Source organism: Sprattus sprattus, assembly GCF_963457725.1.
Source record: "Sprattus sprattus genome assembly, chromosome: 2".
Lineage (NCBI taxonomy): Eukaryota > Metazoa > Chordata > Actinopteri > Clupeiformes > Clupeidae > Sprattus > Sprattus sprattus.
The window spans coordinates 32916896-32944189 of NC_137921.1; the positions used below are offsets into that span (position 1 = coordinate 32916896).

A 27294-nucleotide genomic window follows, 5' to 3' on the forward strand; every position below is an offset into this window, starting at 1 on the left:
AACATTACTACTTGGTGCATCGCTTCGGCGGCCAGTGGGAACGACAGGTGTGTTTATAAGTCCATCAAAAACATCATAAAGTATCCAAATTAATTTGAACCATTAAAGTTAAAAACACCTTTTAAGTGTTGAATTGTGTTGCTTTTCATGGACCCCCCAAGCCTGGTCACAAAAAAAAGTGTTTTGGATTTCTACGTTGATTAATCTAAAAATGCCTGTGTCTGCATTTGTATCATGATATTTTAAAGAAAGGAAACAAGTAGGCCCTAGCCTTGTTGTAGAAAGCAGTCGAGGAGATTCACCGATGTTTCATCACTCTGATGTTCTGTACAGACATGGAGAGCTATGGATGGAAGAAAACAAAGAACCTGTACGCCAACCGTAATAAGTCCCCCCAAATGTGAAGCATGGGGAGAATAGCATATTGTGCGAATCGGATTTTCTGCAAGTCTGGTCAGTTGCTATTGCAAATATAAGGTTGTGATTTAGATTAGATTGTACGGAACTAATGTAAAATATGTCTATGACGATCACAGCCACACCAAAATGGTGTCCATTTTGGGTTAATTTACTTAATCCATGCAAGAACAACAACCACATTACACTATTTGGAAACACATTTTATAAACGACTTAGTACGCCCCCTTGTGGTAGTAACCTATATCCTTTTTGGGATATGTTTACCGCTGCTAAGCAACAGGACACTGAGAAAGAACGATGGCGTGTTAAATTTGTTGTACTTTTTGGGCTAAAGAACTGATCCTGATTAAACATGGCAGACAAAAAAGCGAAGGAAAAAGATCCCATTGACATCGTCCACCAGAATGCCATCCACGTCGAGACGATATTGAAAGAACATAGATGCCAGAAACTGTATAAACACTTCAGCATCAACCCATACAAGAAACGTAAGCGAATTATGAGATTCTGTTCAATTTTATTTTGACTAACTGCTGATAATACCATGTCAACATCAGGTGTAGCCTACTGTTAAACTTTGTGAATATTAACCTCATCTTTGCATTAACGTTAAATGTTCTGCCTTTTACTTCATTAGTTCACGTTTTGACCGATAAACCAACGAAGAACACTCAGGAGCAGATAGAGGAGGACCGTAAGTAACGGCTCGCGTAGCATTTTGCTGAATTTTTTTTTTTTAAATATAAATGATCACGACCAATTCTGAATGTGATAATTCTCAGCTGACCTTTTCTATACAACACTCTAGCTGCATTCCTAAAGATAATCCATGGAGCGCGTCTAGAACCGACCAAGAAGTACACTCATCCACAGACGGAAAGTCAAGAGATTGGCTGGATATCTTCTCCTCTGGTAAGTCCAATATCGGTAGACGTATGACAGTGATACTTTTGTATAATGTATGGAACTGCCTGATAACAAATTGAACAATGTTTTATATGCCTTTGTTCCCCCTCTCAGATAGCGTCTGACCGAAGCGACCGGAGGCTCAACTTTTCTCGGCAGAACTCCGAAATCACCAAATATATGGATGCTGCGTGGCGCCTCAAGGAACAGACTCAGAACCTGGGTTAAAAGTCACACTGCCGATACACCAATGGACAGATAGGCTATAAATCAAAGACTGTTGACAGAAACCCATGTATTCATGTTATTTTATATTTGATTACCATTATCTTACGTTAAATGTCACATAATGGCAGAAAGGCTACTGCACACGTTTTCTTTTTTAGGCCAAATAAAATCAGGAGGTGGAAACGGTCTTGCTGAAAGAAGATGCACGTTTCTCTTTAAATTGTCCAGCATATCGACTGATTAAAAGGCTACATAAATAACGATCAATATTTCAAAATGCCATGCCATAACATAACATATGATGAATCACAAGGACCTGAATGATGTGTGCAAATTTGGGTCCCAAAATTCAATAATGACAGCCATCGCCCAGCTCAGTATTTATTCCAGTTTAGACATGATAGTGGAGTAGTATTTGTCTTTGTCTTAGTCCATGTAGCCTAGACCACTTCAAAGAGAAGACCATTCAAACACTTGGCCACTTGCTCAGGAAATGTAACAGCCCAAACATGCATGTGTTCTTAAACACATTTTTGTACATTGAAATTAAATTATTGGTGTTTACAAAAGTAATGGGAGTACTTGTCCTGAAAAAACTTATGGGATATAATGAGGTACTGAGTATAGTTCACAGGCTGTGCTTAGAACCTCAAACACCTCATCAAAGCTGCTGTTGGTGTGACAGTAATAATATTGTAGATCCTAAAGAGTTCCAAATCATTACTATAATCATAATCATCTTGCACACTCAAGAGATTGTCATTCTCTAGCAGACCACAGACTGATAGAGTGTCAAACATAGTTCAACAGGTAAGGTATTCACTTATTTGACATAATAAGAATATGAGTCTTAAGAGGTTACACATTCTTCATTCTTCTTGGCACCTATTGGGCAGTCTGTTGGATACCTGTGCCCCAGGTTGGAGACACAATGTTGGAGACACAAAAAAAGATTGTTTCAATAGCCAGACATTAATAATGGTTCATTTCTTGTTATTTAGTGAGACTGTGGTATACATGAGTAAATGTTCTAAGCCAGATTTGTATTTTGTAATGGCATAATTCTTGAAGTGTAATTTTCATTGTGATGATCATGTGATGTCACAAAGCAACAATCCCCTTCCATGGAGATAGAACTTCTATGAACATTCTTGTTCCAGCATGTTCATCCACAAATAGGCCTCAGTGGATGACTTAAGATCACAGCCATTATAAACAGTTTTTCTTCTCCACTGGGCAGTAGTCACTAGCTTTGACGTGACACAGTTTAGCAATGGCTGCGGTGTTGGCTCAGTGTCATCACATCTTTGGGCTGAGAACTGGGGTGGCCAACAGCATCTGCTTCCTTGACGAGCACACAGTTCTCTTCCCCTCTGGAAACAACTGTGTGCGCTACAACATTGATCTAAAATGTCAGCGATTCATACCAGGTAAATCATCTTTGAAATGAGTGAATATGTATGGGAACCACATAACCTCAACATCTAAATCAGTCATGTTGATGTTGTTTTTTTGGTATTTATAGTGGTACTACGCAAAATTGAACCACTAATTTACCTTTTCTTTTGAAAATATCTTTTATATTATTTGTAATTATGGTATTCTAGAAATCTGGATTCCATTGGGAAGAATTGGAGTCATTAACAGTAAAAAATACTGTCCATACTGTCATTAACAGTAAAAATAGGTCTATTGTTTTTGCACTTTTGATGGAGTGTTGCCAGTACTACACAAGGGGGCCCTAGGTGAAGCTGAATGCACAGGTTTTTCCTCCACTGTCTGTGTACCCATGTCTGCCTTACTGTCCATCTCCATCTTTTCCACTATGCATAACCTTTCACCACTATTCAGAGATATCAACTGCTCTGTAGAATGTGTATTCCTCTGCTCTTTACTATATTGAACTTCAAAGCAATGAATGATCTACTTTGAGGTTTGTGAATGATTTGCTAGGTCTACATTCCCCTTTTTTACTGTTCTCATTTAAGACATCCAAAACGTACAGAAATAGTTATAGGAACATACATACACATGTTATACCATGCTAATATATTGTCTAAATATGCATAATGAGTGATGAATGTCTCCTACCCATCAGCTCTATAGATCGTTGTTTGCATCCTTTTAGCTTTAAGGAAACACATGATAGAGCTGTATTATATAGTCAATTCATGTATATTGATGTATTCATAATAATAACATGGTAATTCAAAATACATACGGTTGTGCTGAGACATACTTTACATTTTCCAAATAACAATCAGTACCATGTTAGGCCTGCATTATTTGAAAAACACTTAGAAGCTATACACATCAGAGCTATTACAAAGTGTTGCTTACAAAGAGTACAGGAAAATGCTGAATACAGACTTACTGAAGAGGAGATAGGGGTATCTGATTCAAAACTTACAGTGCTGTAATAGTACTCATTCAATATTGGAGGACAAAACAAATCACTACCATTTTACATTTAGTGAATTTGGTTTCTTCCAAGAAAAGAACTGAAAGTAAAGGTATTGGTTTTAACCACCTCTGCATGCTTTAGAGACATGGGCTTCCAGGGCACATGAGGGCCTACTGTGCAGAAGACACTCCAGGCCACCAGACTACGAACAGGAAAATTCATAGAGCCAAACAAACCCATTATAGTGCACCAAAACCGCCCTATCATCTCTCATTTTGCAGGTTTGGAGAAAAGCCTTGGCATGTATGCACTGGCCATCAGCCCAAACAAGCGATACCTGGCCGTATCAGAGCGTGGGGAGCGGCCAATCATCACGATCTATGACCTGCAGCATGAACCGTGCCGCAAGAGGAAGGTGCTAATGGCCGGCGATCTCACCATTGGAGAGTTTGTGTCCATGAGTTTCTCCTCCGACTGTAAGTACTTCATCGCCCAGTCGAGTGGCCCGGACTGGGTCCTCTTCTACTGGATGTGGGAGAGGGCAAAGGTCATGGCCACAGTCAAGACCACCACCATTACGAACCCCATATATCAGGTACGTATGTTTCACAGAGAGGGTCCCTCTAAGCATGGACAGCTTTGGGTTTTAAATACAGATACCACAAAAAAATTACTGCAACCTGCTGGCCCACCATCCAATCATTCCAAATGGCGGTGTTTACAAAGTTCTTGTAGGCTATGCATGAGGCAATCTCCATCAGCGCGCAGGCTACGTACAGTATTTTAACTTTTGTATCCGATAGTCTGAATGCCTAGACTGTGTTCCTTTCAGGGGTCTCAAACTCAAATTTGAGTCCGATGAGTGTCCAGTCTGGTCATTGGGGGGCCAGATTTTTACGGTAAACATTGGGGTGGCCCATTAAAATCAATGGAACTTTTCAATTTTTTTAAATCAATGGAACTTTGCGGGCCGGATAAAATCGCTTGGGGGGCCGGAATTGGCCCCCGGGCCTGAGTTTGAGGCCCCTGCTTTAGATGGTGTGGCTTCATTTTCAGTTTTTTATGTATGTTAATCATCCTAAATGCGCTTAAGTTAGGCTATTTGTAAATCTCTTCATTAACCGACAGTCTAGAGAATCCCAGCGATGTCTACTGCATATGAGACCTACGACCCTATAGAATTCTTAAAAATAATTCCCAGTTTTTCATGGCCTACTTATGTCAAACTTTAAAGACCCAACCCCTTCTAGGAACCCCTGAAGGTTCTACAGTTTTAGTTTTAGGTATATATTGGTAACTTAGGCTGAATCCCATTACACCCCTTAGCCCTACGCCTTTCCCCTTCCCCTCCGTTTTGCGCGTTCACGTGTAGGGGTAGGGCTATCCCAATTCACGTTAAGACAGAAAGGTAGGGGTGGGGGAAGGGCTTTCCACCTCTCCAAACGGAGATTTTCCGAGGGCACACTTCAAACGGAGGGGTGAGACCGATTTCCCCCAATGCATTGCGAATCCGTGATCATTAAAGAAGAAACATCGTGCGAGTCCCTTTAAAAATGTCGGAAACAGCAGGAAAAGGATCACACAAATATTTTCTTTGTAATTCATGGTTTTAAAACTTGTTTGATGAAATGTTGCATTGTGTAAACAACAGCTGCAGGCGCCATGTTTGTTTATGTCTGGTGAGTGACAGCTGTCGCTCTCCGGTTACGTAACAGCTGACGCAGCGTACTGATGACGTACGTAATTGTTGAAGGTATATCCCAATTCGTAGGGCTGGCGTTTCAACCCCTACGCCTACACCTACGTTATTGCTCCGTTTGAAAAGGCGAGGGCCAAGGGGTAGGGGTAAGGGTAGGGGTGGAGATTAGAAATGGGATTGGGCCTTAATGTGTCTTTCCATTTGTCTACAATTTATTCAAACACAACACCCTTATATTTATATACAGTGCCACTTGAAAGTATGTGAACCCCTTGAGGACTTAAGCGTTTTCTGTTGTTTTACCATGATTTTTCATTTTTTTATCACCAATTTTCCATAGATGAAATGTCAGGTTTATGTTTATCATTTGCATGTACTTGTTTAGAGGAAATTGTTTGAGAAGCTGAAAAACTACATGAAACATGGAATTAGTCCATTTCAAAAGTAAGTGAACCCCCAGCTGAATTGATAAAGTCAAGCAGGTAACAGATATAGTGAAACTTATTTGGGTGAATAATTAGTCAATTGAGCAAACCGATCATCTGAGACATCCTTAGGGAAAGGTTTGGGCCATACAGATTAAAAGAGAGAGGAAACCAACCAAACTACTGTAGTGCCAAGGTGTACCCACACAGATCAACAATGCCGAGAGGAAACGAGATATCCGAGAACATCAGGAAGAAGGTACTGACAGCCCATCAGTCTTGGGAAAGCTATAAGACCATCTCCAAAAGATTCCAGCTCCATCCATCCATCCAAGACAAATCATTTTGAAATGGAGGGTATTCAACATGACCGCATCTCTGCCTAGAAGTGGACGCCCATCAAGACCATCACCAAGAAGCACCAGAAGAAGAATAAATCAGGTAAAAGTCAACCCACACATCACCTCTAAAGAGTTTCGGACCTCTCTGGCAGCATCTGGGGTAAATGTACATGGGTCTACAATCAGACGAAAATTGTTGGTTTTGATCGTGACAAAATAATTCTATCTCGGACTCATCTGTTTAAAGAAGGGACTTCCAGAAGGCCTTTGGTTTATCCAAGTGCTCTCGGGCAAAGTTGAAACCGCCAGTATTGTTCTTTCTTGAGAGCAGAGGCTTCCTGCTAGCAACCCGATCATGAATGTCATGTCTATTCAATTTTCGTCTGATTGTAGACCCATGTACATTTACCCCAGATGCTGCCAGAGAGGTCTGAAACTCTTTAGAGGTGATGTGTGGGTTGACTTTTACCTGATTTATTCTTCTTCTGGTGCTTCTTGGTGATGGTCTTGATGGGCGTCCACTTCTAGGCAGAGTCATGTTGAATGCCCTCCATTTCTAAATGATTTGTCTTAGATGGATGGATGGAGCTGGAATCTTTTGGAGATGGTCTTATAGCTTTCCCAAGACTGATGGGCTGTCAGAACCTTCTTCCTGATGTTCTCGGATATCTCGTTTCCTTTCGGCATTGTTGATCTGTGTGGGTACACCTTGGCACTACAGTAGTTTGGTTGGTTTCCTCCCTCTTTTAATCTGTATGGCCCAAACCTTTCCCTAAGGATGTCTCAGATGATCGGTTTGCTTAATTGACTAATTAAGCACCCAAATAAGTTTCACTGAATCTGTTACCTGCTTGACTTTACAAATTCAGCTGGGGGTTCACTTACTTTTGAAATGGACTAATTCCATGTTTCATGTAGTCTTTTGGCTACTCAAACAATTCCCTCTTAAAAAAGTACATGCAAATGATAAACATAAACCTGACATTCCTTCTATGGAAAATTGGCGATGAAAAAAATGAAAAATCATGGTAAAACAACAGAAAACTCCTAAGTGGTCAAGGGGTTCACATACTTTAAAGTGGCACTGTACATTATTATATATTTATTTCAGACTGTAAAAAGATTTAATGTAGTGAATGTATTTAAATAAACCCTGTTCGGTTGTCTTTCATATTTAGTAGTTTTTGTGGGTCATTTGAAAACTATGTTGATTTGAGACACTGAAGAAGCAAACTTTCAATTTTTCTTTAGGTCAGCTTCAACCCTTATGACAATGCTCAGATCTGTGCAACTGGCTATGGGGTCCTGAAGGTCTTCCGCTTCACCGAGGGTATTCTTAAGCAGACTGCTTCCCAGAAACTGGACACCCAGAATATCCTGTCCCATGCCTGGGTCTCCGAGGAGCGCATCATCGCAGGGACGGAGCGAGGCAGAGTGTTGGTGGTTGAGTCTGGCGACCTGCGCTGGGACATGTGTGTGGCCCCCAGAGGCACCGAGGGGCCAGCGGAGAACATGTCCAGGGGGATCAGGTTTGTCTCCTGAAGCTGCGATACATATTGTCAGTGATCCTACACTGCTTTGTGTGGCATTTGCACTGCCTAATCTCTGACAGTCAGTCAGTCCTATCGGATATTTAGTGTCATAGATTCCCAAGCCACTTTAAGGAAATCAAATGATTATTGATTAATGATTCAAATGATTATTAAACATGAATGAAGCATGGTGGTTTAATGCTGAAAAATTTGAACCTATGCCTGGGTTGCATCCCTCTGGACGATATATGCACATTGTGAGCAACAAGTTGGAAAGAAAATAAATTACAAGATTCTAAACTACTGAAGGGGACCATTGGAGGCACTGGCGACAGCCACTCAGATATTGGATGTTTTGGACACTTTATATTGCACACAGTTTTCTGTTAAGTTTTCTTGATGATGGTGCGCATATCATTTCCAGTGCATTTTATGCTTTTGTTTGACATAGATCTGCGAATAAGAAACAGACTGAGATCCAGATGGACCTGCCACGCATTACAGTCATTACAGCATATTCTAAAGGATTTGCATGTACTGCTGGTCCTGGGACAGTGTTGTTGTATGAGAGAACTGAAGAAAAGGAAGGCTACCGGAAAACTAAAGAAATCACGGTAATGTTTGTTTATTGGTTGGTTGGTTTGTTGGTGTGTGCATGGTTGTGTGTTTGTCTGTCTGAAGGTTTGCAGGTTGTGTTGTTGTGTGTTGCTCTGTCGCAGCGAGAGTGCATTCAGTACAGTATACATATACCTCTCTTTGTCTTGTTCTTATTTAGTGATTGTGTTTTTTGGTCTTTCATTCTTTCACTTTTACTGCTTTTATAAATCCCATATGTTTTATATGTTTTGAGTCTTTTAATCTGTTTAATCTCTTTTGAACAACTCCATGTGCTATTTAAATACATGTGCCTTGACTTGACTTGACGTATGTATGTCCTCACTCCAGATTCCCCAGGACCCCTGCAGGAGTGACCCTGGTCGGGCAGAGCAGCAGCAGCTCATGTCTCTGGCCCTCAGTCCAACGGAGGAGACACTGGTGACCAGCACGGACTACAACCAGCTCTACAGCATAACCCTGTCCACTGCTGAGACGAGCCAGGTCTGTGCAGGACTCTGGTTGATCCCTCTCAGCCGCCCGCCATGCATCCCCTTTGGCTTAACATCCTCTTCTTCACGGTGCTAGCATTTCTACCACTGGCCTCAGATACCCCTTATTTGGATAGAGGTTTCTGTTTAAGTTCTTTTCTGTTCTATAGGACACTATGAAAGAGATAAGAGAAACTATAAGTGCAGCATTTGACATTAACTACTGTTCACAGATCCGACATTTACTGTTTGCACGTACATCTGAGACACTGTATATGCAGAATTAGCTTTAGTAAGAGCGTTTTAACTAATGCATCAATGATGCCACAGTATATGTTAGTCACAGTGCATGCTCGGTATATCAACTTGACAGGGTGAGTTTGAGCACCTAGCCCACTCCTTCCACTCTGGATGCATCACCGGCCTGTCTGTCTGCATCCGCAAGTCTATCGTCGCCACCTGTTCTTGTGACCAGTCCGTGCGCATATGGAGCTACGAATCAAAGTATGGAGATTGTCATCCATGCTTGTTTGAGAGAGGCATCTGTCTGTACCTGTTGTAGTTTACTTGATTTTGATTTGTATTTAAGGAAAACCTCAAAATGGAACGAATGCAAATACACATATTAGCAGGGATTGTAATGAAATGGAGACAGTCTAGTAGAAAATGGGAGAGAGGATGCTCCTCAGGTGTTCTTTTCATCTTAAACTCTTTTCCATGCAAGTACCCTTGAGCTTTACAAGGAGTTTCAGGAGGAGGCCTACAGCATTGCTCTGCACCCCTCCGGCCTCTACGTGCTGGTGGGTTTCTCCAGCAAGCTATGCCTCATGAACCTGCTCATCGACGACATCAGGACCTTCAAGGAGTTCACTGTGCGCGGCTGTAGAGAGGTGAGCAATGCCAGTCACTGGCACAAGTGTAAGGAAGAGTCCCATGTAATTTATAAATAAAATAACCACTTTCTCTCTTTCTGTTTTTCCTTCTTCTGCAGTGTTCTTTTAGTAATGGTGGACACTTCTTCGCTGCTGTCAATGGCAACATCATCCACATTTACTCCACCACATCATTCGAGAATCTCCTCAACCTGAAGGGTCATAATGGCAAGGTAAGACCCAAGGGAGTGTTTGGCTACACATGCAGTTGTAACCTAGTGGTAGTTAGGTCTTGGCTCTGCGACTACGCCACTTGGTGCCTTTCACACCAAGATATGTTGTTTCGTTTTAATGGTACCTTTTAACAGAGACAAGCGGGTTCTCACCCAAGTACGTTCCAGTAACACAAGAGACGATGTATTTCAAATGGAACAATAACACTATTTATTAACACACGGCTAAAGGACATTCAAATATGGCAAGGGGGTGAGTAATGGCTGCCTCCAGGATGGTAGGGGGCATAGGGAGCAGCTGCTGCAGGGGGTTACCCGTCCTGGGAAAGGGGGTGATACCGACACGACACGCCACCTGTGCTCTTGATCCACACACACAAACACCTCTGCACACAACACACATAGGCACAGGCACGGCAAACAAGTATCACAGCAAAATGGTGAGGTGTACGTTACCACTCAAAAAGGACATGCAGTGCGCAAAGAAAGAGGACTCGGATCCAGCGACCTGCCCCGCAGACAGCTACCACACTCTGGAGAGGAAAGGGGAAGAGGAGTTGGGGTTAAGCTTAACTGGCTAAAGTTCTAGCCAAAGAAAGCCTACTCTAACTAGGGAAACAATGCTGAGGAAGCCAATACAGCACCCATCACTCTAGCGCCACAGGGAGGAGAGGGGAAAATAATAAGTCATAAAAAGTAGCACGCTAAACCTAGCTCACACCTAGGTTTAGGCAAAGTCAACCAAACAAATGCAAAAGCAAACAAGGTAAAACAATGAGTCAAAAGCTGAAATCACCCTAAACTTATAAACAGGCAAAGCAGCAGTGGCAAATCTCCTGAAGAAAGGAAATACGATGATCTACATCTGTTATGCATCTAATCATAAAATATCAACATGTATTTAATAACAAATCAAGACATAACATTGTCTCACGTTACCTTCACGCAGCACAGACAGAACAAACATGACAATAGGCTCTGGCGCCTCACAACCGAAACCTACATGAGCACATGAGTTAAAATACACGTTACGACAGACATTCAGATCATCCACAAACAGAAGGTGTAAAAGCACTTTAAATCAGTGACGCATCCATACGAAGTTCACACAAGCATTTCAAACCGCTAACACGAGCTACGTAGGGAAAGTATACCTGGACTTGTCTTCCTACAGGATACAACAGGGTGTGGACGCTCGTTCTCTTGCGACCAAGACCTTCGGCAGCGAAAACGCCTGCTACCCGGAAGAATCTTGTGCATTACAAGCACCTGTATTGGCCTACCTGATGCCTGGTTATATACCAGCAGCACTTTGGCTAATGAATTAACAGCCACAGTGCTGCTTGGGGGCGTGGCAGAGCAGGACCAGGGCTACGGTTGCTGCTGGGAAACAGGACCGTAGTTCTGCCGGTTACACAGTGATGGGAACCCAGGTGGGGATGTGGTGATGTAAGTAAAAAAAAAAGTACCCAGAAATGCTCCCACCATTGGCAGTGTAAACTCTGAGTTAGTTTAAAATTGGGCTGGCTAGCTGACTGGCTGCTTTGAGGTTTTAATCCCATCAGGTGCACACTTGATTGAACTTAATCAACATTTGTCACACCTCAAACAACTTTTGACTGATTGAAGATGAAAATAACTGAAGATGAAATCTGACAGGTGTATCAACAGCGCATTTGTTTATGAGAAATGAAATCTCCTGATTTGAAACAGAAAAAAAAAGATAATTAAAAAGTTTGTCTGTGAGGGGCCTGAAGTGATTGCAAAGAAAAAGATTTGTCTTAAGCTTTGGGCTTTGCTGGCTTTAGACAGCCTTGTTGGGGAATTGAAAACCCATCGACAATACAATTGATTTGGCCTCCATAGCCCAGCGAATAATGTGCTTTTGGATTAGATAACTAAATTGCTTGATTGATTTGTTCTGTAAACTTGATTCCTCCTGCTAAGGCTGGCATAACCCCATAATGGATGCACACTTGGTTTTAACTACACAGCTTTTGTCATTTTTATGCGCTTACAAGCACAGAATGGTGAAACGAGTTTTTTCAAAGAGGCTTTGTGAATGTTCTGGTAATACGAAATGCCTACATGATGTTCCTTTAAACATGTAAACTACACCAAGAAGGCTATTGTACAAGAACAATGTATTATTCTAACATTGATTGAATACCCTTTTGGACATTCTTTTTCTTGAACTTTCTTCTGCCAAAGTAAATGGCATCCCCACAAACACTTAGAACCTGGATCAATTGCATCTCCAAAGTGAAGGACATTATAATGAAAAATAACTAATTTGAATGTGAGACCTGTTGACATCAGTGTGCTTTGTTGATATGATTTGTTATGTGAATATATCTCATGTGAGAAGGGGGTCGGGTGGGTTATGGCATGTTTGGTATATGTAATGGCATACCATATGCTTAATAGCAATGTATGAAATATTGTAATCCCAATTAAAACCAATACAAAATAAATACAAAAGAAACTAACAAAAAAAACATGTTAACTGAAAAAAAACACTAACACACATAACAAATGAAAACAAGAGATGGATGATGAAGAGCTTCATCACAGACATCTGCTATGGAATTCCATACCAATTGGGCATGACAGAAATTGAACCTGGGTCGACTGCTTAGAAGGCAGCGATGCTAATACTGCATCATCAATACACTTGAACACTAGGCAGTGCAGACAATTAAGCCACTATTGACACGGATCTGTAGCAATAGTGCTAATCTTATCGCCACGGAATTCGGTACCAATAGTCACTTCGTTCATCGAAAGACTGATTCTTCAGGAGACTTCTTCCTCTTTTCTGTCTGCCCTTACAATAAGAAAGAACTACAGATACAGTTTGTTATGTTTGATGAAGACTATTCTAGATTATGAATGTTAAGGTAAAGAATATTATTATATGTAAACATACGAGATATACCAAGATCATGGTGTCTATGCCTGTATTGGTAGTGATGAAATAAATAGCAACCAGAACACCAGCCCATATGAGTTTTCTGTAGGAATGAAGGACACTGAAATGAACCAGAGGATTCATGATCTCTGATGCCTTCCCTGTACGTGCCCGCAGGTACGCTCCACCACCTGGAGTGTGGATGACAGCCGCCTGGTGTCCTGCGGCATGGATGGTGCCGTCTACGAGTGGAACACTCTGACAGGAAAGCGCGAGGCCGAGAGTGTCCTTAAGTCGTGCAGCTACACGGGGGTCAGCCTCTCGCCCGACAGCAAGACCATATTCGCCGTGGGAACTGACTTTACCCTCAAAGAGATCCAGGACAGCCAGGTGAGAGACACCTGTCATAGATATGCTCTGTCTTGCTCCTTATTCTTTGCTTTACACAAAATGGGAAATAATTACAAGAGACTGGAGTCATGACATGGTAAAAAGTAAAAATACAGTGTATGTGTATATATACAGTACCAGTCAAAAGTTTGGACACACCTATCATTTTATTGAGAAGTGTTTTCTTTACTTTTATTATTTTCTACATTGCAGATTAATACTGAAGAAGTTTAAACTACGAAAGAACATATATGGAATTATGTTATAAACAAAAAAAATGTTATCTACCATGTAGAAAATGTCAAAAGTGAAGAAAAAACTTCTAAAAAAAAGAGAAAGTGTGTCCAAACCTTTGACTGGTACTGTATATATATATATAGGACAGGCAGGTGAGATAGTATATACAGTATATATACTGTATATACAGTATATACACATATTATATTATATAATAGTATATAATATTTGTGCGCCAGAAAGGTAAAGAAAATACATTTTTATTTCTAAATATGGGGCAAGTTACCTCATGAATCAGTGTGTGCTCAGGCACATACATCCATCACCCTCAGTCGAGTCAGACAGCCCATAAAATGTTCATGCAACTATCAGTACTGGGTCTTGTCAATCTGACAGTTCTTGAAAAGCAATACCACCTGCGGTCTCCAAGGACATGTTTGGCTGACCGGGCTTGACGGAACCCTCCGAATTGTCTCTGTATTGGCATTCATGGAATACAAAATATCAGAAATCTGTGAAACAGTTGGACAAAGGCTTGAGTTAGAATATATGTTATATGTTACGTGACTTATATAGTCTCGAGAGGCTCTTCTCATAATATGACTCATGAGAGTGATGCACTGCCAGGGATATTTTGTGAGACAATTGCCCTCCAGGAGTTTGAGCTGCTGTTGTGTTATGGAAGTCTTTGTAATGCTGCCTTCAAAATACCACCTGCATAAAGTGTTGAAAAAAACCTATGCAGTGGTTGACAGATGGGGTTAGTAAACAAGGGTCGTGCACATCACATCCTGGCATTGCTGTGCGCCCTGACAGATCTTGCGGGAGGTGAGCGCAGAGGACGTGACTTACACCAGCATTGTCATGTCTCGTTCCGGTCGATCTCTCTTCACCGGCACGTCCATAGGAACAGTCCGGGCCATCAGGTACCCTCTAGCACTCCAGAGGGACTGGATCGAGTACCAGGCCCACTCTTCTGCTGTCACCAAGGTTTGTGACCAATAAAAAAACATTAGCATGTTAGAAACATAATATGTCTAATTGGATTACACAGTTCTGTCCTGATGGATATATCCATTCAGGCATGGAATTGTGCTCGTAATTGCCACCTGTTTTGTTAAAAAATGTAAAGATACTTATACATGATTTTTAGACTTTTTTTACTTAAATATCTGACTATTTTATCACATGTTTAAGATAAACTATATCAGTCCCAAATATGTGTCCTTATTACTGAAAAGAGAAAAAAAAGATATGTAATCCAAGTAAAATAAGTAAAGCTGGAAATAATCTTCTGCTAAAGAACATTGCATTGCTTGCACTAAACATAGCAATAAAAGTAGTTGCCTCAAGGGAAGCTTTACCACAAGCTGTCACAAGCTGCTTGTTATGGCGTCGCACAGATTGTTATTTTAGAAGTATATGCCTACTAAACCCTTTTTCTGCTCATTGGGGTCTGCTCAGATGGTCATAACGTTTGATGACCAGTACCTGCTGACAGTGTCAGAGGATGGCAGTCTGATCATCTGGAAGCTGATCGATAAGGAGGGCCGAGGCCTGAAGAGGGATAAGGAGATCTGCTACGCCGAGGAGATTCTCATCACCAAGTCGGAGCTGGAGGAGAAGGTAAGAGTGGTATCGTTAGTCAAAGACAAGAATTGAAGTCAAGAGGAGTGTGGTGTTATTTCATCTGCGCTCTTACTGGGTCTCCTCAGGGATATCCCCCACAGTGCCGTGACTGTCTAACATACTCTGCCCTCATAACCGTTTTTCAGTACAATGTGTTATGAGTCTGACTTTCATAACTTTCCACAGTGTCTGTGTTGGAGACTATAACAGGGGTTTCAAACTCAAATACACAGAGGGCCAAATTTAAAAACTCCGTCCAAGTCGAGGGCCGGACATATTCAAAATGTATTGTTAAAATAAAAGCCTTTTTTTTCATATGTATACATGAACTTAAGTTTACCATAGGCCTATTGAATCTGGGACAAGCAGGTTTAATCGTTTCTTATGCCTCTCTTTTCTGCATATCGCGGCGCTCCATTTGTGGTCAGTCCAACAAGTATGTCCCAAGGCAGCCCCATTTAATTGACAAATTTGGATACCTCTTCAGATCTTTCCACTGTTTTTGCTCAGGCATATTATCTGGCGGGCCAAATAAAATTACACCGTTGCTCATTCAAATCAATGGAACTTTTTTCAACATTCTGAGGAGCCAGCGGACCAGATGAAATTGCTTGGAGGGCCGGATCCGGCCCGCGGGCCTTGAGTTTGACACATGTGCTTCATAAGTATAGATGTGGAATTGAAATTAGAGTCTTGTTTACTGGAAATATGTTCTAGCTGGTGGTAAGTGGTTGAGGCGAAAAATCTAGAAAATTACACTCTAAATGTGAATTCATCAACAAGAATCACCGCCGTCATTCATCATCGTGCTCGTTATCATTTATTATCCCTGCAGAACCAGATCGTGCTGGACCTTAGGACTCGTGTGGAGGAACTTAAGATGGAGAATGAGTACAAGCTGCGTCTCAAAGACATGAACTACAATGAGATGATAAAAGAGCTGACTGAGAAGTTTGGCCACCAGAAGGAGTCTCTGAAAACTAATATCCAGGTGAGCTTGTATAGTCTTGTATTGTTTGAGTGGTAAGGCAAAACTGTCAGTCATGCTAATACTATTATAATGGCATACGTGGAATGGAATTGTGGTGGTATGAAATAAAAGTAAGCCAAACCTTTTAGAAAAATACTTGTTATTTTTTTGCGGTCAATAAATGGGTCCGTCCTCTTAGAGGTCGACCGATATGGGTTTTTCTATAACCGATGCCGATACTTAGAGGTCAGGGTTAACCGATAGCCGATATGTGCTGCTGATTTTTTTGGGCCGATTTTTAGGGCCGATATCTAAAAGTTTTCCCATTAATTTGCATGCTAAAGCGTCACACTAATAAGTAGATGCACACAATTTTACTCCCCTACTAGTATCTTAAGTCTGAAGTCCGTGCCCCCGTACACACACACACAGACACAGACACACAGCCTAATACTTACAAACATCCATAATCTAGGAATCCAGAGAACCCCCCCGTTTTTTGAAATGTATTATTTATGTTATTATTATTTTAGTTATTCTTTTCTTCAATGTATATACATATATGTATGTGTACAGACTATGATTTGTCTTTATTTTAGGGTTGCTGTCTGGGCCGTGGGAGGGGGGAGGGGGGAAGGGAGAATTCTGGCCGATGCTGATAGATTAAAAAATGACAAATATCGGCCCGATACATCGGCCGACCGATATATCGGTCGACCTCTACTTCCTCTCTTGTTGTGTAGATCCTGAAAACAGAGAAGGAGTCGGTGGAAACCAAACATCACGAGATAATGACTGCGCTTCTAAATGAGCACAGTCAAGAGGTGCGCAACTTAGGTGAGCTTTCTCTCTTCTCTTCTCTTTCGTCCTTTCTTTCTCTTGTCTTTCACACAGGCACACACACACACACACACACACACACACACACACACACACACACACACACACACACACACACACACACACACACACACACACACACACAGCCCTCATTTCTGATATCTGATTAACTCATCAAAAGTACAGTAATGAGTCCGCGGCTATATTAGACAAATATGATGGTCAGTGCATTCAGTGTGATGACACCTGAAATATTTCACCACTGGGCCTGAGCTCCTGTTCACGGTCTAGGCTGTCTGAGCCTGAATACACAGACTGGCACTTCTTCTCCTTACTCCCACCTGATCCCCAAACCCTCTGGACTCTCTTCAGAGTCTGCCAACAGCCAGAAGCTCCTCCTGGAGTACGGGAAGTACCAGGAGCTGCAGGACAAGTCCCAGCGCATGCAGGTCAACTATGAGCTCCAGCTGCAGACCAACGAGGATGTGAAGACCGTGGCCCTGCAGAACCTCACGCTCCACTATGAGAGAAAGATGCAGGAGAAGCAGCTGCTGCTTGATCAGGTGGGGGCGTCTAAGATTGGGTGTGGGGTGGGTGGGTGGGTGGGGTAAGTAGCAGTGTAGAAAAAATTAAGTAGTGCAATTTCCTTTCCTGTAAATGTTCCTTTTTGGCCACTGTCAGGATGGATATCTTTAAGCAATAATGGTACAGAAGGTAGAGCGAAATCTGCTGGCTGGCTGCCTGGGTGTAGCAAAAACAAGCCAGGACAATCATTTTCCAAACCTGATGTCTTTCGTGTTATAACTGTGTGGATTTCTTGCTCTCTAGACTTAAATCTTTGTCACATTGGTTCAAAATTGCATTCTCAGTGGCGCATGCTAGGCCCTTCAGGTGATATGCCAACGTTTCAACGAGTAGTTTTAAAGTGGCATTAAACTGTTTGACAAATTAGCTATATGCTTAACTGTCTATATATTAATTTTATGGATATCCTGTGTATTATTCACACCTGAATGATGATGATGGCAGTTTATGGATTCCCTATTAGGGCTGTCAACATTATTATGTTGTGATAAAACAACCCACAGTCTTTGTTCCGCTATTCAGTCATGATTTGTAATACAGACGTCTGCAGAAATTCCTCTGAATAGATAACAGAATCTGATTTGAGATTGGATATCTCAGGGTGTTTTAGATATGGTGTTTGAGAAAGTGTTTGTGCCAAGCAGCCTACATTTCTTTGATTATGTATTCATACCTGGCTGCTTGTCTGTGTTAAAGCAGCAGTAAGGAGATTTGGTTTAACACTAGCGAGCTGACCACATTTAGCATTAGGCATTCAAAAGCATAGTCGACAATGTCATTCTGTGAAGGCTTTTCTTTCATTTTCATGGGGTGGTCTGACCCGAAAAAAACACCTTGTGCTGGGTGGCTAGCCTAAACGACAGGTGTGTTTATTTGTCCTTTGACACAACACACTCCTCCCACTGTGACACTGATTGGAAATGAGAAGACAAATGAACGGATGTGAGCGTTACGTTCCGGCGGGGCCATCCGCCGAATCATACAAGAGACGCCACTTCAAGCGCCATCAATCTGTGGCTGGCAGAGAGCAGCGGGAGAGTCGCCGCATAATCACTTTATTACTTCCCTCCAAAAGGAATGTTATGAGGTCATAGCCTACTGGTGATGGCTAGGCTCCTCCTGCTGCCATAGCACTGACAGGAGGAAGAGGGGCAGCGTGGGTAGCAGGGTTTGGGGGAAGAATGAGAGGAGAGGTGTTTAGTTCTTAGTGGATTGTTCCCTCTCTTTCACTCTCTCTCTCTCTCTCTCTCTCTCGCACTCTCTCTCATCTACAGATGCTCTCTGTCCTGAATCTTGTAGAGATTTATCTTGACATGTATTTGTGTATCTGTTGTTGTCTCTGAGAGTGGCATGTATTCTGACCCATCATGAGTATGGAGGGCCAGACACCACTGTTCTGGAGCAGCCTTCTGGAGGTGTTGTGGACAAAACACTTGTAACAGGAGCATAAGGGGGGAACCCCACAGCCCTGTGTAAGTAGCCAACTACGCCACCCTGGGAATTACACCCAGAGAATATCTAATCTAAATGTTCTTAGACACCTCAGCCCTCGAGAACAGGTTCGATACACACAGCACACAAGAGTCGTGAGTTCCAGAATATGTTTATTAAAAAGAATAGCAATTACGATGTAGATGTGGGGAGATGGACCTAGACAAACTGAGAGGTTAGTCAGGGTAGAAAAGTATTTAATCAGCAATAAAAAGGCTCAAACAGTCATGACTAGGGCTGGCAAACACACTAGGTAAGGAAACTATAACAGGCAGAGACTCACCTTAGAGGGGCGGCGGGCTAACTGGGAAGTGTGCTCAGGATTCACACCACCCTGGTGAAGGCAAACACGGCACAGCACAGCACACGGAAAGTGACCAAAGTGACACAGTAACCACACAGCAACCAATGATCACACGTGAGCATGCAATAACGGGACTCCACCACCAGGTGACTAGCCCCCCCTCCAGGGTAGCACAATGCCTGCTCAGACACACAAAAGCGGATAAAAGAAACTATTAAGCACCAGTCGATCCCAGTTAAGACAACACATAAACACAGAAAATAAAGGGCAGGATAGTCTCCCCTCTCACAGGATACCTGAACTACCCATAAACAATACACATGCAGACAATACAAAACAAAACACAAGAATAAACTATGCCCATGCACGGACATAAAACACGGACTAAAATAACAAAACGAAAACAGAATAACAAGTGAAGCACGCCAAAACAAAGCAATTAAACTAGGTGAGACGAGACAAAAGCAAGTACGTGAACAAATGACACACCGTTTAGGTTACACGGCAGAGTAGGGAAAGGCTGACGTCAAATCCCCAAACAAACTCGCGAAACCCAAATCAAAAGAAAGACAAGACAAGACAGCAGCTCGTGGCTCCAGCCCTCCACCAGGCTGGGTTGCGTCTGCAAAACACATATCGTAATTAAAAACCAACGGAGGTAAAATTAAGCCAATAGGGAGATATAAATAATACCCACGTTACTTGAAGACACTGGCTGCCGCGGGAACGTGCGTCCTCACTAAACAGACGACACTGACTATAAATATAACTAGAAAATGCATTTCCTGAAGGAAATACCAGTGCATGAAATGCAAAGGTTAAGAAAGGAAGAAGAAAAGAAAGAAGAGTGAAAGAAGGAAAGAAGAAAGGAAAGAAGAGTGGAAGAAGGAAAGACAAAAGGAAAGAAGAGTGAAGAAAGGAGAGAAGAGTGGAAGAAGGAAAGAAGAAAGGAAAGAAGAGTGAAAGAAGGAAAGAAGAAAAGAAAGAAGAGTGAAGAAAGGAAAGAAGAGTGGAAGAAGAAAAGAAAGAAGAGTGAAATAATGAAAGAAGAAAGGAAAGAAGAGTGAAGGAAGGAAAGAAGAGTGGAAGAAGGAAATAAGAAAAGAAAGAAGAGTGAAAGAAGGAAAGAAGAAAGGAAAGAAGAGTGTAAGAAGGAAAGAAGAGTGAAGAAAGGAAAGAAAAGTGGAAGAAGGAAAGAAGAGTGGATGAAGGAAAAAAGAAAGGCAAGAAGAGTAGCCTGGATACCAGCCTGAACTCCGCCCACAAAATTTTTGGTCCGGGAGATTCAGTCTGGAGTCGAGCTAGTTGGGAGGGTTTAAACGGCCCCGAAAAGGGATCTGACCATTCAAATTGTAAGGGCGGGCTTTATACGTTGATGGACAGACATAGATAGAATACCGGTATACATCGAACAAAGATGGCGCCGTCTCGGGAGCTTAGTGGGACATATTTGATATGATTTAAGGTATCTACACGACTTTTTTTATGTCTACATTGACTCGGTTAGTTGTGTATACGCAACACCAATGTTGCCTAGGATTGTAGGTCTTAACTTATGCACTCTAGACCATTATTGAAAGGTTATGCTAACAGCGTAGACAAAAAGAACATTAGAACTAATGGTAGCTTCTAGCCTTGAGTGCTAATTAAGTAACGTCTCAACAGATATTGACAGCGCATTCATTTTGAAAGAGGAACAGAGAAACGCGATCAAGGCATTTGTCGATTGAAAAGATGTTTTTGCCGTCCTTCCTACGGGATCAGGTAAAAGTTTAATCTATCAGATGGTAATAATACTACGTTGCTCTGATTGGTTCTAGGTATCCAATTCAGCGAAGAGGAATTTTCTTTCCTGGTTCGTTGAAACACGCCCCATAATCACAGCCCAGTGGTCCGGTCTCAGACTCATATTCTGACTAGAATTATGAGTATGACATCGTCAGGCTACAAGAAGAGTGGAAGACGGAAAGAAAAATGGAAGAAGAAAATAAGAAAGGAAAGAAGAGTGGAAGAAGGAAAGAAGAGTGAACAAGAGTGGCTCTGGATGAAGAGATAAAGAGAGAGTGAAAATATTGAAAAAATTAGATAAAAATGGAGTGAAGAAGAGAGATTGAGTGTGAGAGAAAATTGACTGAGAGAGAAAGATGGAGAGAAAAAAAATAGAGAATGGATGGTGTCTTAATGTTCCTAGTTACAGTTAAATTGAGAGGGACAGAGAGAGATGAGGTTCTTTGGATTTGGCACAGGTGTCAGTAAAGCACAGGTGCAAGCCAGTTTAAAGACCCTATTATGATGTCATAATGGCCCAATGTAAGTCAATGGGAGAAATTTATATTCGTTTTTCTTTAATATCTTATAAAGTTTAGAAAAGTGAAAAATACATAGCATAAGTGTCGTTTACAAGACCTACGCGACAAAGTTTGAATTAAGTTTCTACGTTAAGCGGTTCGGGCTGAATTAATCGCAGAAAAAGGTAACAAGAATAAGAAGAAGAAGAAGAAGAAGAAGAAGAAGAAGAAGAAGAAGAAGAAGCCTAGGAATAACAATACAGGGCATTTCATGCACTGTAATTATAAAAATACAAAGACCAGGTCTGCTAACACATTAAAGAACAGAGCATACCTGGAACTAGTGGGCCACCGTTCTCGAGGTCAGCGAAGGAGGAGAGGATCACAACACCAGGCTACAATGAAGGACGGAGTTAGTCCACAGTGTGATTAAAATTAAATGCTTAGTGGCAATGAAAACCTACCACGGGAGAAATAGGACACCACTCTGCACAGGATGTAGCAATTCGCCATCTACAATTAGTGCAAACTTCTAGGCTTTTATAGCCACACCCAAGCAATGGCCACTTATTGAACAGGTGTGCTAAATGAGTGCAGTGACGTGAGAGTGCAGGTGAATTCATCTCACTACACACTGTTGAAGGAAGGTGGCTGCTTGAAAACACCAGTGAAATGCTCTCGAAGGCAGCTTTGTTGATGTTGTATCCTGCTGCTCGGGTTTTACGGTTGGGCAGCCATGTTGTTGTGTTTAGCACTTCTGGGCCACAGACGGCGCCTGTTCTACTGTGAAGGACTGCCTTCACGGATCTGGGGTATAACACGTGATGCGTGTTGCAGCAGTCTCCAGCCAGTTGTGCGAGGTTGATGTACTGTAGATGTGCGTCTATGGTTGGGCAGTTGTTACAATGGTTAAGTTGCAGGCCATATGTACTTGCATGTGACAGTGAGAGGATTGGCCGCTGTGGGAAGTCCCTAACCGATAACGCAAGGAATTTAAAATAATTTCTTGTGTATAACAAAAACAAATCTCACACTCTCACCCTTATTCACTCTCTTATCGTCTCAATATTTTCATACTCCCTTGATTACTCGCACCCCAGGGTTTATGTTTGAAAGTGTTTTTATAGACATGATTATCTCAGGTTTCACACACACACACACACACACACTCACACACGCACACACACACGCACACACACACACACACACACACACACACACACATGCACACACAGTCTCCCTTTTCCTCTGACACCTTTCTCTGTCCCTCTCTCCTGTCCTCCACCTACCCCATGCAGTGCCAGGACGAGTCCCGCACGCAGCAGAGGGAGTTTGAGGAGTTGAAGAAGCAGATGGAGGAGGACGGCGACCGCGAGATCCAGGACATGCGCCTTCGCCACGAGCGCTTGCTCGCCGAGGAGAGGGAGACCAACCTCAAGATGAAGGGAGACACGGGCATCATGAAGAAAAAGGTACGAGGATAGAACAGAAGACAATTAAGCCCTATAAGCACCAATGAAGATCACAACTTATGTATTAAAGTGGCATTATGTAGGAATTGCTAATCGCTAACGAGATGCTAGCGGCTAAACCTAGCGAAACCTCTTAAATTTGCTTCCTTAGACACTATGACAAACTAGTGAGTCAACAACTTACCTAACACAGTCAAACATAAAGCAAGTGCAACACAAGACAAAACAAGACGGCAAATAAGCTACTTACTTACGGCAAACAGTAGTCACCGTGCGGCTTCAGGCAAACCTACAAAATGCAGTAATATGCCTACGGACCCTGGTATGGCAATGGCACGGAGGCGTTTACTGTTTAGTGTTCAGATTAGTGTTACTGTTTCCCAGGCTTTAGTGGCTTTGAGGTTGTACTTGCCCTGGGTTAGTCTGTGGCAGCTCATACCGCTATATGTACCACTAGCACTGCACGAAAAGCAAGATTATCGGGCCCGTATACGCTGTGATACACCCGCGAATGATCACCATTCCTGGCTGATCGCGGACATTCCGCCGAAATATCTGTCTGCCGCATACTGACGGAATTTCCCGGGAAGGAACCTGCGAGGGGAGGGGGCCGATGTGTTTAGCATTCTCACCTCCCGCTGACAGAGGTGCGAAATGCTCTTATTAGCATATTGACTGTCAGCAGTCTAGCCACACACACCCTGCTGCAGCCATTGGTTGAAAACGACAAGGAATTGAATTAAAACGTCTTGTGATGAGACGGAATGAGATTCTGTCTAAAGGTCAGCTTTCAACTGACAAAACGTATCCCCTCCCATTTACAGCTATTGCCCCATAAAAACGAAATTAAAAATTATTTAATCAAGATTCTGTCTTCTGTTCTGTTCTCTGGTTTTGGTCTGGGGTTATCACATTTCTTGATTCACCTTCCGTTTTCAGAGTTCTGCCTTTAGGGTTTTGATTCGGTGGATGTCACAATTCTTGCTTTGCTTTGCCTTTCATTTTCAGAGTTTGAGGGTTGCAATGTACTTTGGAGGCTGTTCAACTTATATTCCCGAGCTTCCTCTCTGTAATGTTCTTGAGATTCACTTTTGGCATGTAATTATACAGAGTCGGGCTTACTCTGATATTGAGATAGTCATTTCGCAACTTGGGACATGTTTGCCACTCGTGAATATCTATCCTGTGTCTTTTCAGGTAGATTTTGAAATCTTGCACGAGCTTTGCGAGCTTCGAACCTGCCCTCTTCAGGTTAATGGTATTGTATACCTGTGTCTAACCGCTTAGCCACGTTGCTGGTAAGGTTCAAGCTCGTCGGTGCGACCAAGTACCTGGTTTATCATTCCTCCCTCCTCTGGCGTATTTCTCTTCTGTTACTGGAGCGTGCAAATTGGGAATTGTTTAGTGGACTTATGTGACGTTTTAATTATGTTCACGTAAAGGCGCCCGAGGCAACATTAGAAACTTTAGACTTGAATAATAAGCGTTCAATTTCTAGTCTTTTTTACACATAGTAAGTTTTAATAACACCATACCGAATATCGACATTCACAGTGGTAGTGGTCCCTGGAGAAGTGGGTATACTTTTTATTTATTCATACAGCACAGGATAAACACCCTGTTTTGAGAAGTGGGTATACCCAATGCTGACTGAAAAATGGGGGGTTGTTTTCAATCCAGGTCAATTCAATTAACATAACAAAACCTAGGCCTGGTCAAGGGAAGGGGTGGGGGGACTTTCACACCAATGTGGGCTTCTACGGCAATACACAGGGTCGAATACTGTCGTAAATCCCACATTTCATGCAGTGTAGGTATTGGAAAGTACCCGAAACTTGAGCGCTACAGTTTTGAGTCATCAGGGTTTACACCAGCTATTGTTTTTGAGACATAGGTTTACACCATGGAAATATGAGACCTCATAAGGTTATTATATTATGACGTTCAAAACTGGGTTCGGTCTAGATACGTACTACAGTTTTATAGTCCTCGGCTCAATGAGTCAGCATTCTGTCACAGGTGACATTGTCTGTGCAGCTCACTGCCAGCAGTACATGCATGGAGTGAAACAGCGTTTAGGCACGGACCATTTACACCAACACCAATTTACACAGCTGACTCCAGCTCAGCCAACACTGGTCCCTTACTGGCCCCCCAACTCCTCCCCACACCCCCTCCTCCATCCCCTCTTCCTCCTCCTCCTTTCCTCTTTTCCCTCCGCCACATAGGTAGGTTATAATTATGACCAATCACAGCGCCATACGGACCACTCGCTGTGAGCGTGCGGCTCCATCTGTCCACATTTCTGCTCAGCACACCGTCAGCCACAGTCAGTAATGTGGAATAAATCCCCCAGTAATAGAAAAGGATGATGTTGACTCGGAATGCACAGGCTGGCGTGCGTTTTCACCAGGCAAATATTTGTTGGACAAGCACTGTCAAGTAAACCAGCCAGGTTATTTTTACTGTAACAGTTACAGGAAGACACATAAGCTGCCGGTGGTGAACGTTTTGTAAAAAACGCAAATTTTTATGTCACACGATTTTTGAAACCTGGGCCTCTAAGAGCAAAAGCTCACACCAAATCTGAAACAGTAAGAGGTCATTCTCAGCCTTTGACTCCAGTTTCATGAAACACTTACAAACCTTTCAAAACATTACACACAACAATCGGAGGCTGAACACTTGTGTGCCTTTTTAAAGCACTGCTCTTCAAAATGCAAGACATATAGCCTACCAGTTCCAAAGGAAGTTATTGGTAGTGATGTTATTGTGTTGCTGTGAGAAGACCCAAATAGGTGTCTAGGTACAGTCATACAGTCATTTAATGTGTCAAGTACAAAGGGTCAATTGTATTTTATAATTCTTCCTTATGAAATAGTGTTTCTCTTTTTTTAATCACTTTTTTGTTATGGCCTTGCATTTATGTGTTGACTAAATATATTTCAGTTTGTGATAGTGAACTATTTTGTATTTTCTAGCACGGAAAATGCAGAAGGAGCACTATCTATGTGCAATGCTTCAGTCCACATTGTTTCAGAGGACTGAAGAAAATGTACTGATATATGTTACAGTATCGTACTTGTGTTTTATATTCAGTATAATGTAAGCCGTTTTCTCAGATTGCTCTATAAAGTGCACTGTAACCATAACTTCAAAAGGCATAAGCCTAACAAAGTCAAAGTCAAAGTGTTTATTGTTGCAAATTGCTTCAGCACAGCAAAATTCTTAAGACTTGGCCAGCATCATCATCTACGCAGTAGGCGTCATACAGATAACAAGTAACCTTTACCAAAAAAATAACATATAAGTCTATAACACTATAACAATAAAACATATAACATACAACAATTTAAAGAACAACATATAACTCTGTAACACTATAACACTATAACAATAAAACATATAACATAACATGACATTAGCATACAATTAGCATAACATTAACATACAACAATTAAAAGTAGAAGAAGGGCTAGCAGCAGTTTAAAGTGTGAAGAAGTGAGGGATATTAAAATTAAGTTTTACAGCCTGGGGGGAAAAGCTGTTTGTAAGTCTGGTAGTCCGTGTTCGGATGCTCCGGTAGCGTCTACCAGACGGCAGCAATGAGAATATTCCATAGCTTGGGTGGCTGTGGTCCTTTAAAATCTTCTGTGCTCTCCTCAGGCATCTAGTGTTATAGATGCCTTGCACGGAGGGGAGATGGCTGCCGGTGATACGCTCCGCTGTCTTGCCAATGATGGAAGGGTTTTAGATTCATCACACTAGTGATTATGATCGAAAAAGTCTATCCATATGAATAGCTGTGTTTTCCATTTAACACAAAAATGATTTTGAAAAGGGAATATTACATTTTGAATGCATTGTTTAATGTTGTGGGAGATATGAGGTATTCTTTTGTGCATTTTGTTTCAGCAGTCTGTGAGTTGTGTGTAGAGTTTAAAAAAATGAGACCAAGTTTCATCAAATTTGTGTAAACAGTTGACCTTGACACATAATAAAAACATACCATTATTTTATTGTGTCTTACTT

General features: G+C 41.9%; 2 protein-coding genes across 2 annotated transcripts in view; both read left to right on the forward strand.

Moving 5' to 3' along the window:
• Positions 1–772: 772 nt before the first annotated feature.
• Positions 773–1554, forward strand: cfap144 (cilia and flagella associated protein 144; the record flags this gene model as incomplete). Its single annotated transcript, XM_080833585.1, has 4 exons — positions 773–908; positions 1058–1114; positions 1229–1332; positions 1441–1554. The coding sequence occupies 4 exons, from the start codon at positions 773–775 to the stop codon at positions 1552–1554; spliced, it is 411 nt and encodes a 136-aa protein (XP_080689711.1).
• A 1273-nt stretch (positions 1555–2827) lies between these two features.
• The window catches only part of LOC308381983 (cilia- and flagella-associated protein 57-like), a gene marked incomplete at both ends in the record, with an annotated part of 30152 nt that continues 5685 nt past the window's right edge, over positions 2828–27294 (forward strand). The window contains 15 exons of the mRNA XM_080859658.1: positions 2828–2984; positions 4240–4553; positions 7675–7952; positions 8407–8569; positions 8901–9053; positions 9414–9544; positions 9765–9930; positions 10032–10145; positions 13234–13446; positions 14500–14673; positions 15148–15309; positions 16148–16303; positions 17026–17119; positions 17495–17685; positions 23089–23262. Coding sequence (XP_080715784.1) covers positions 2828–2984; positions 4240–4553; positions 7675–7952; positions 8407–8569; positions 8901–9053; positions 9414–9544; positions 9765–9930; positions 10032–10145; positions 13234–13446; positions 14500–14673; positions 15148–15309; positions 16148–16303; positions 17026–17119; positions 17495–17685; positions 23089–23262 — 2640 coding nt within the window. The remainder of the gene's footprint in view (positions 2985–4239; positions 4554–7674; positions 7953–8406; positions 8570–8900; positions 9054–9413; positions 9545–9764; positions 9931–10031; positions 10146–13233; positions 13447–14499; positions 14674–15147; positions 15310–16147; positions 16304–17025; positions 17120–17494; positions 17686–23088; positions 23263–27294) is intronic.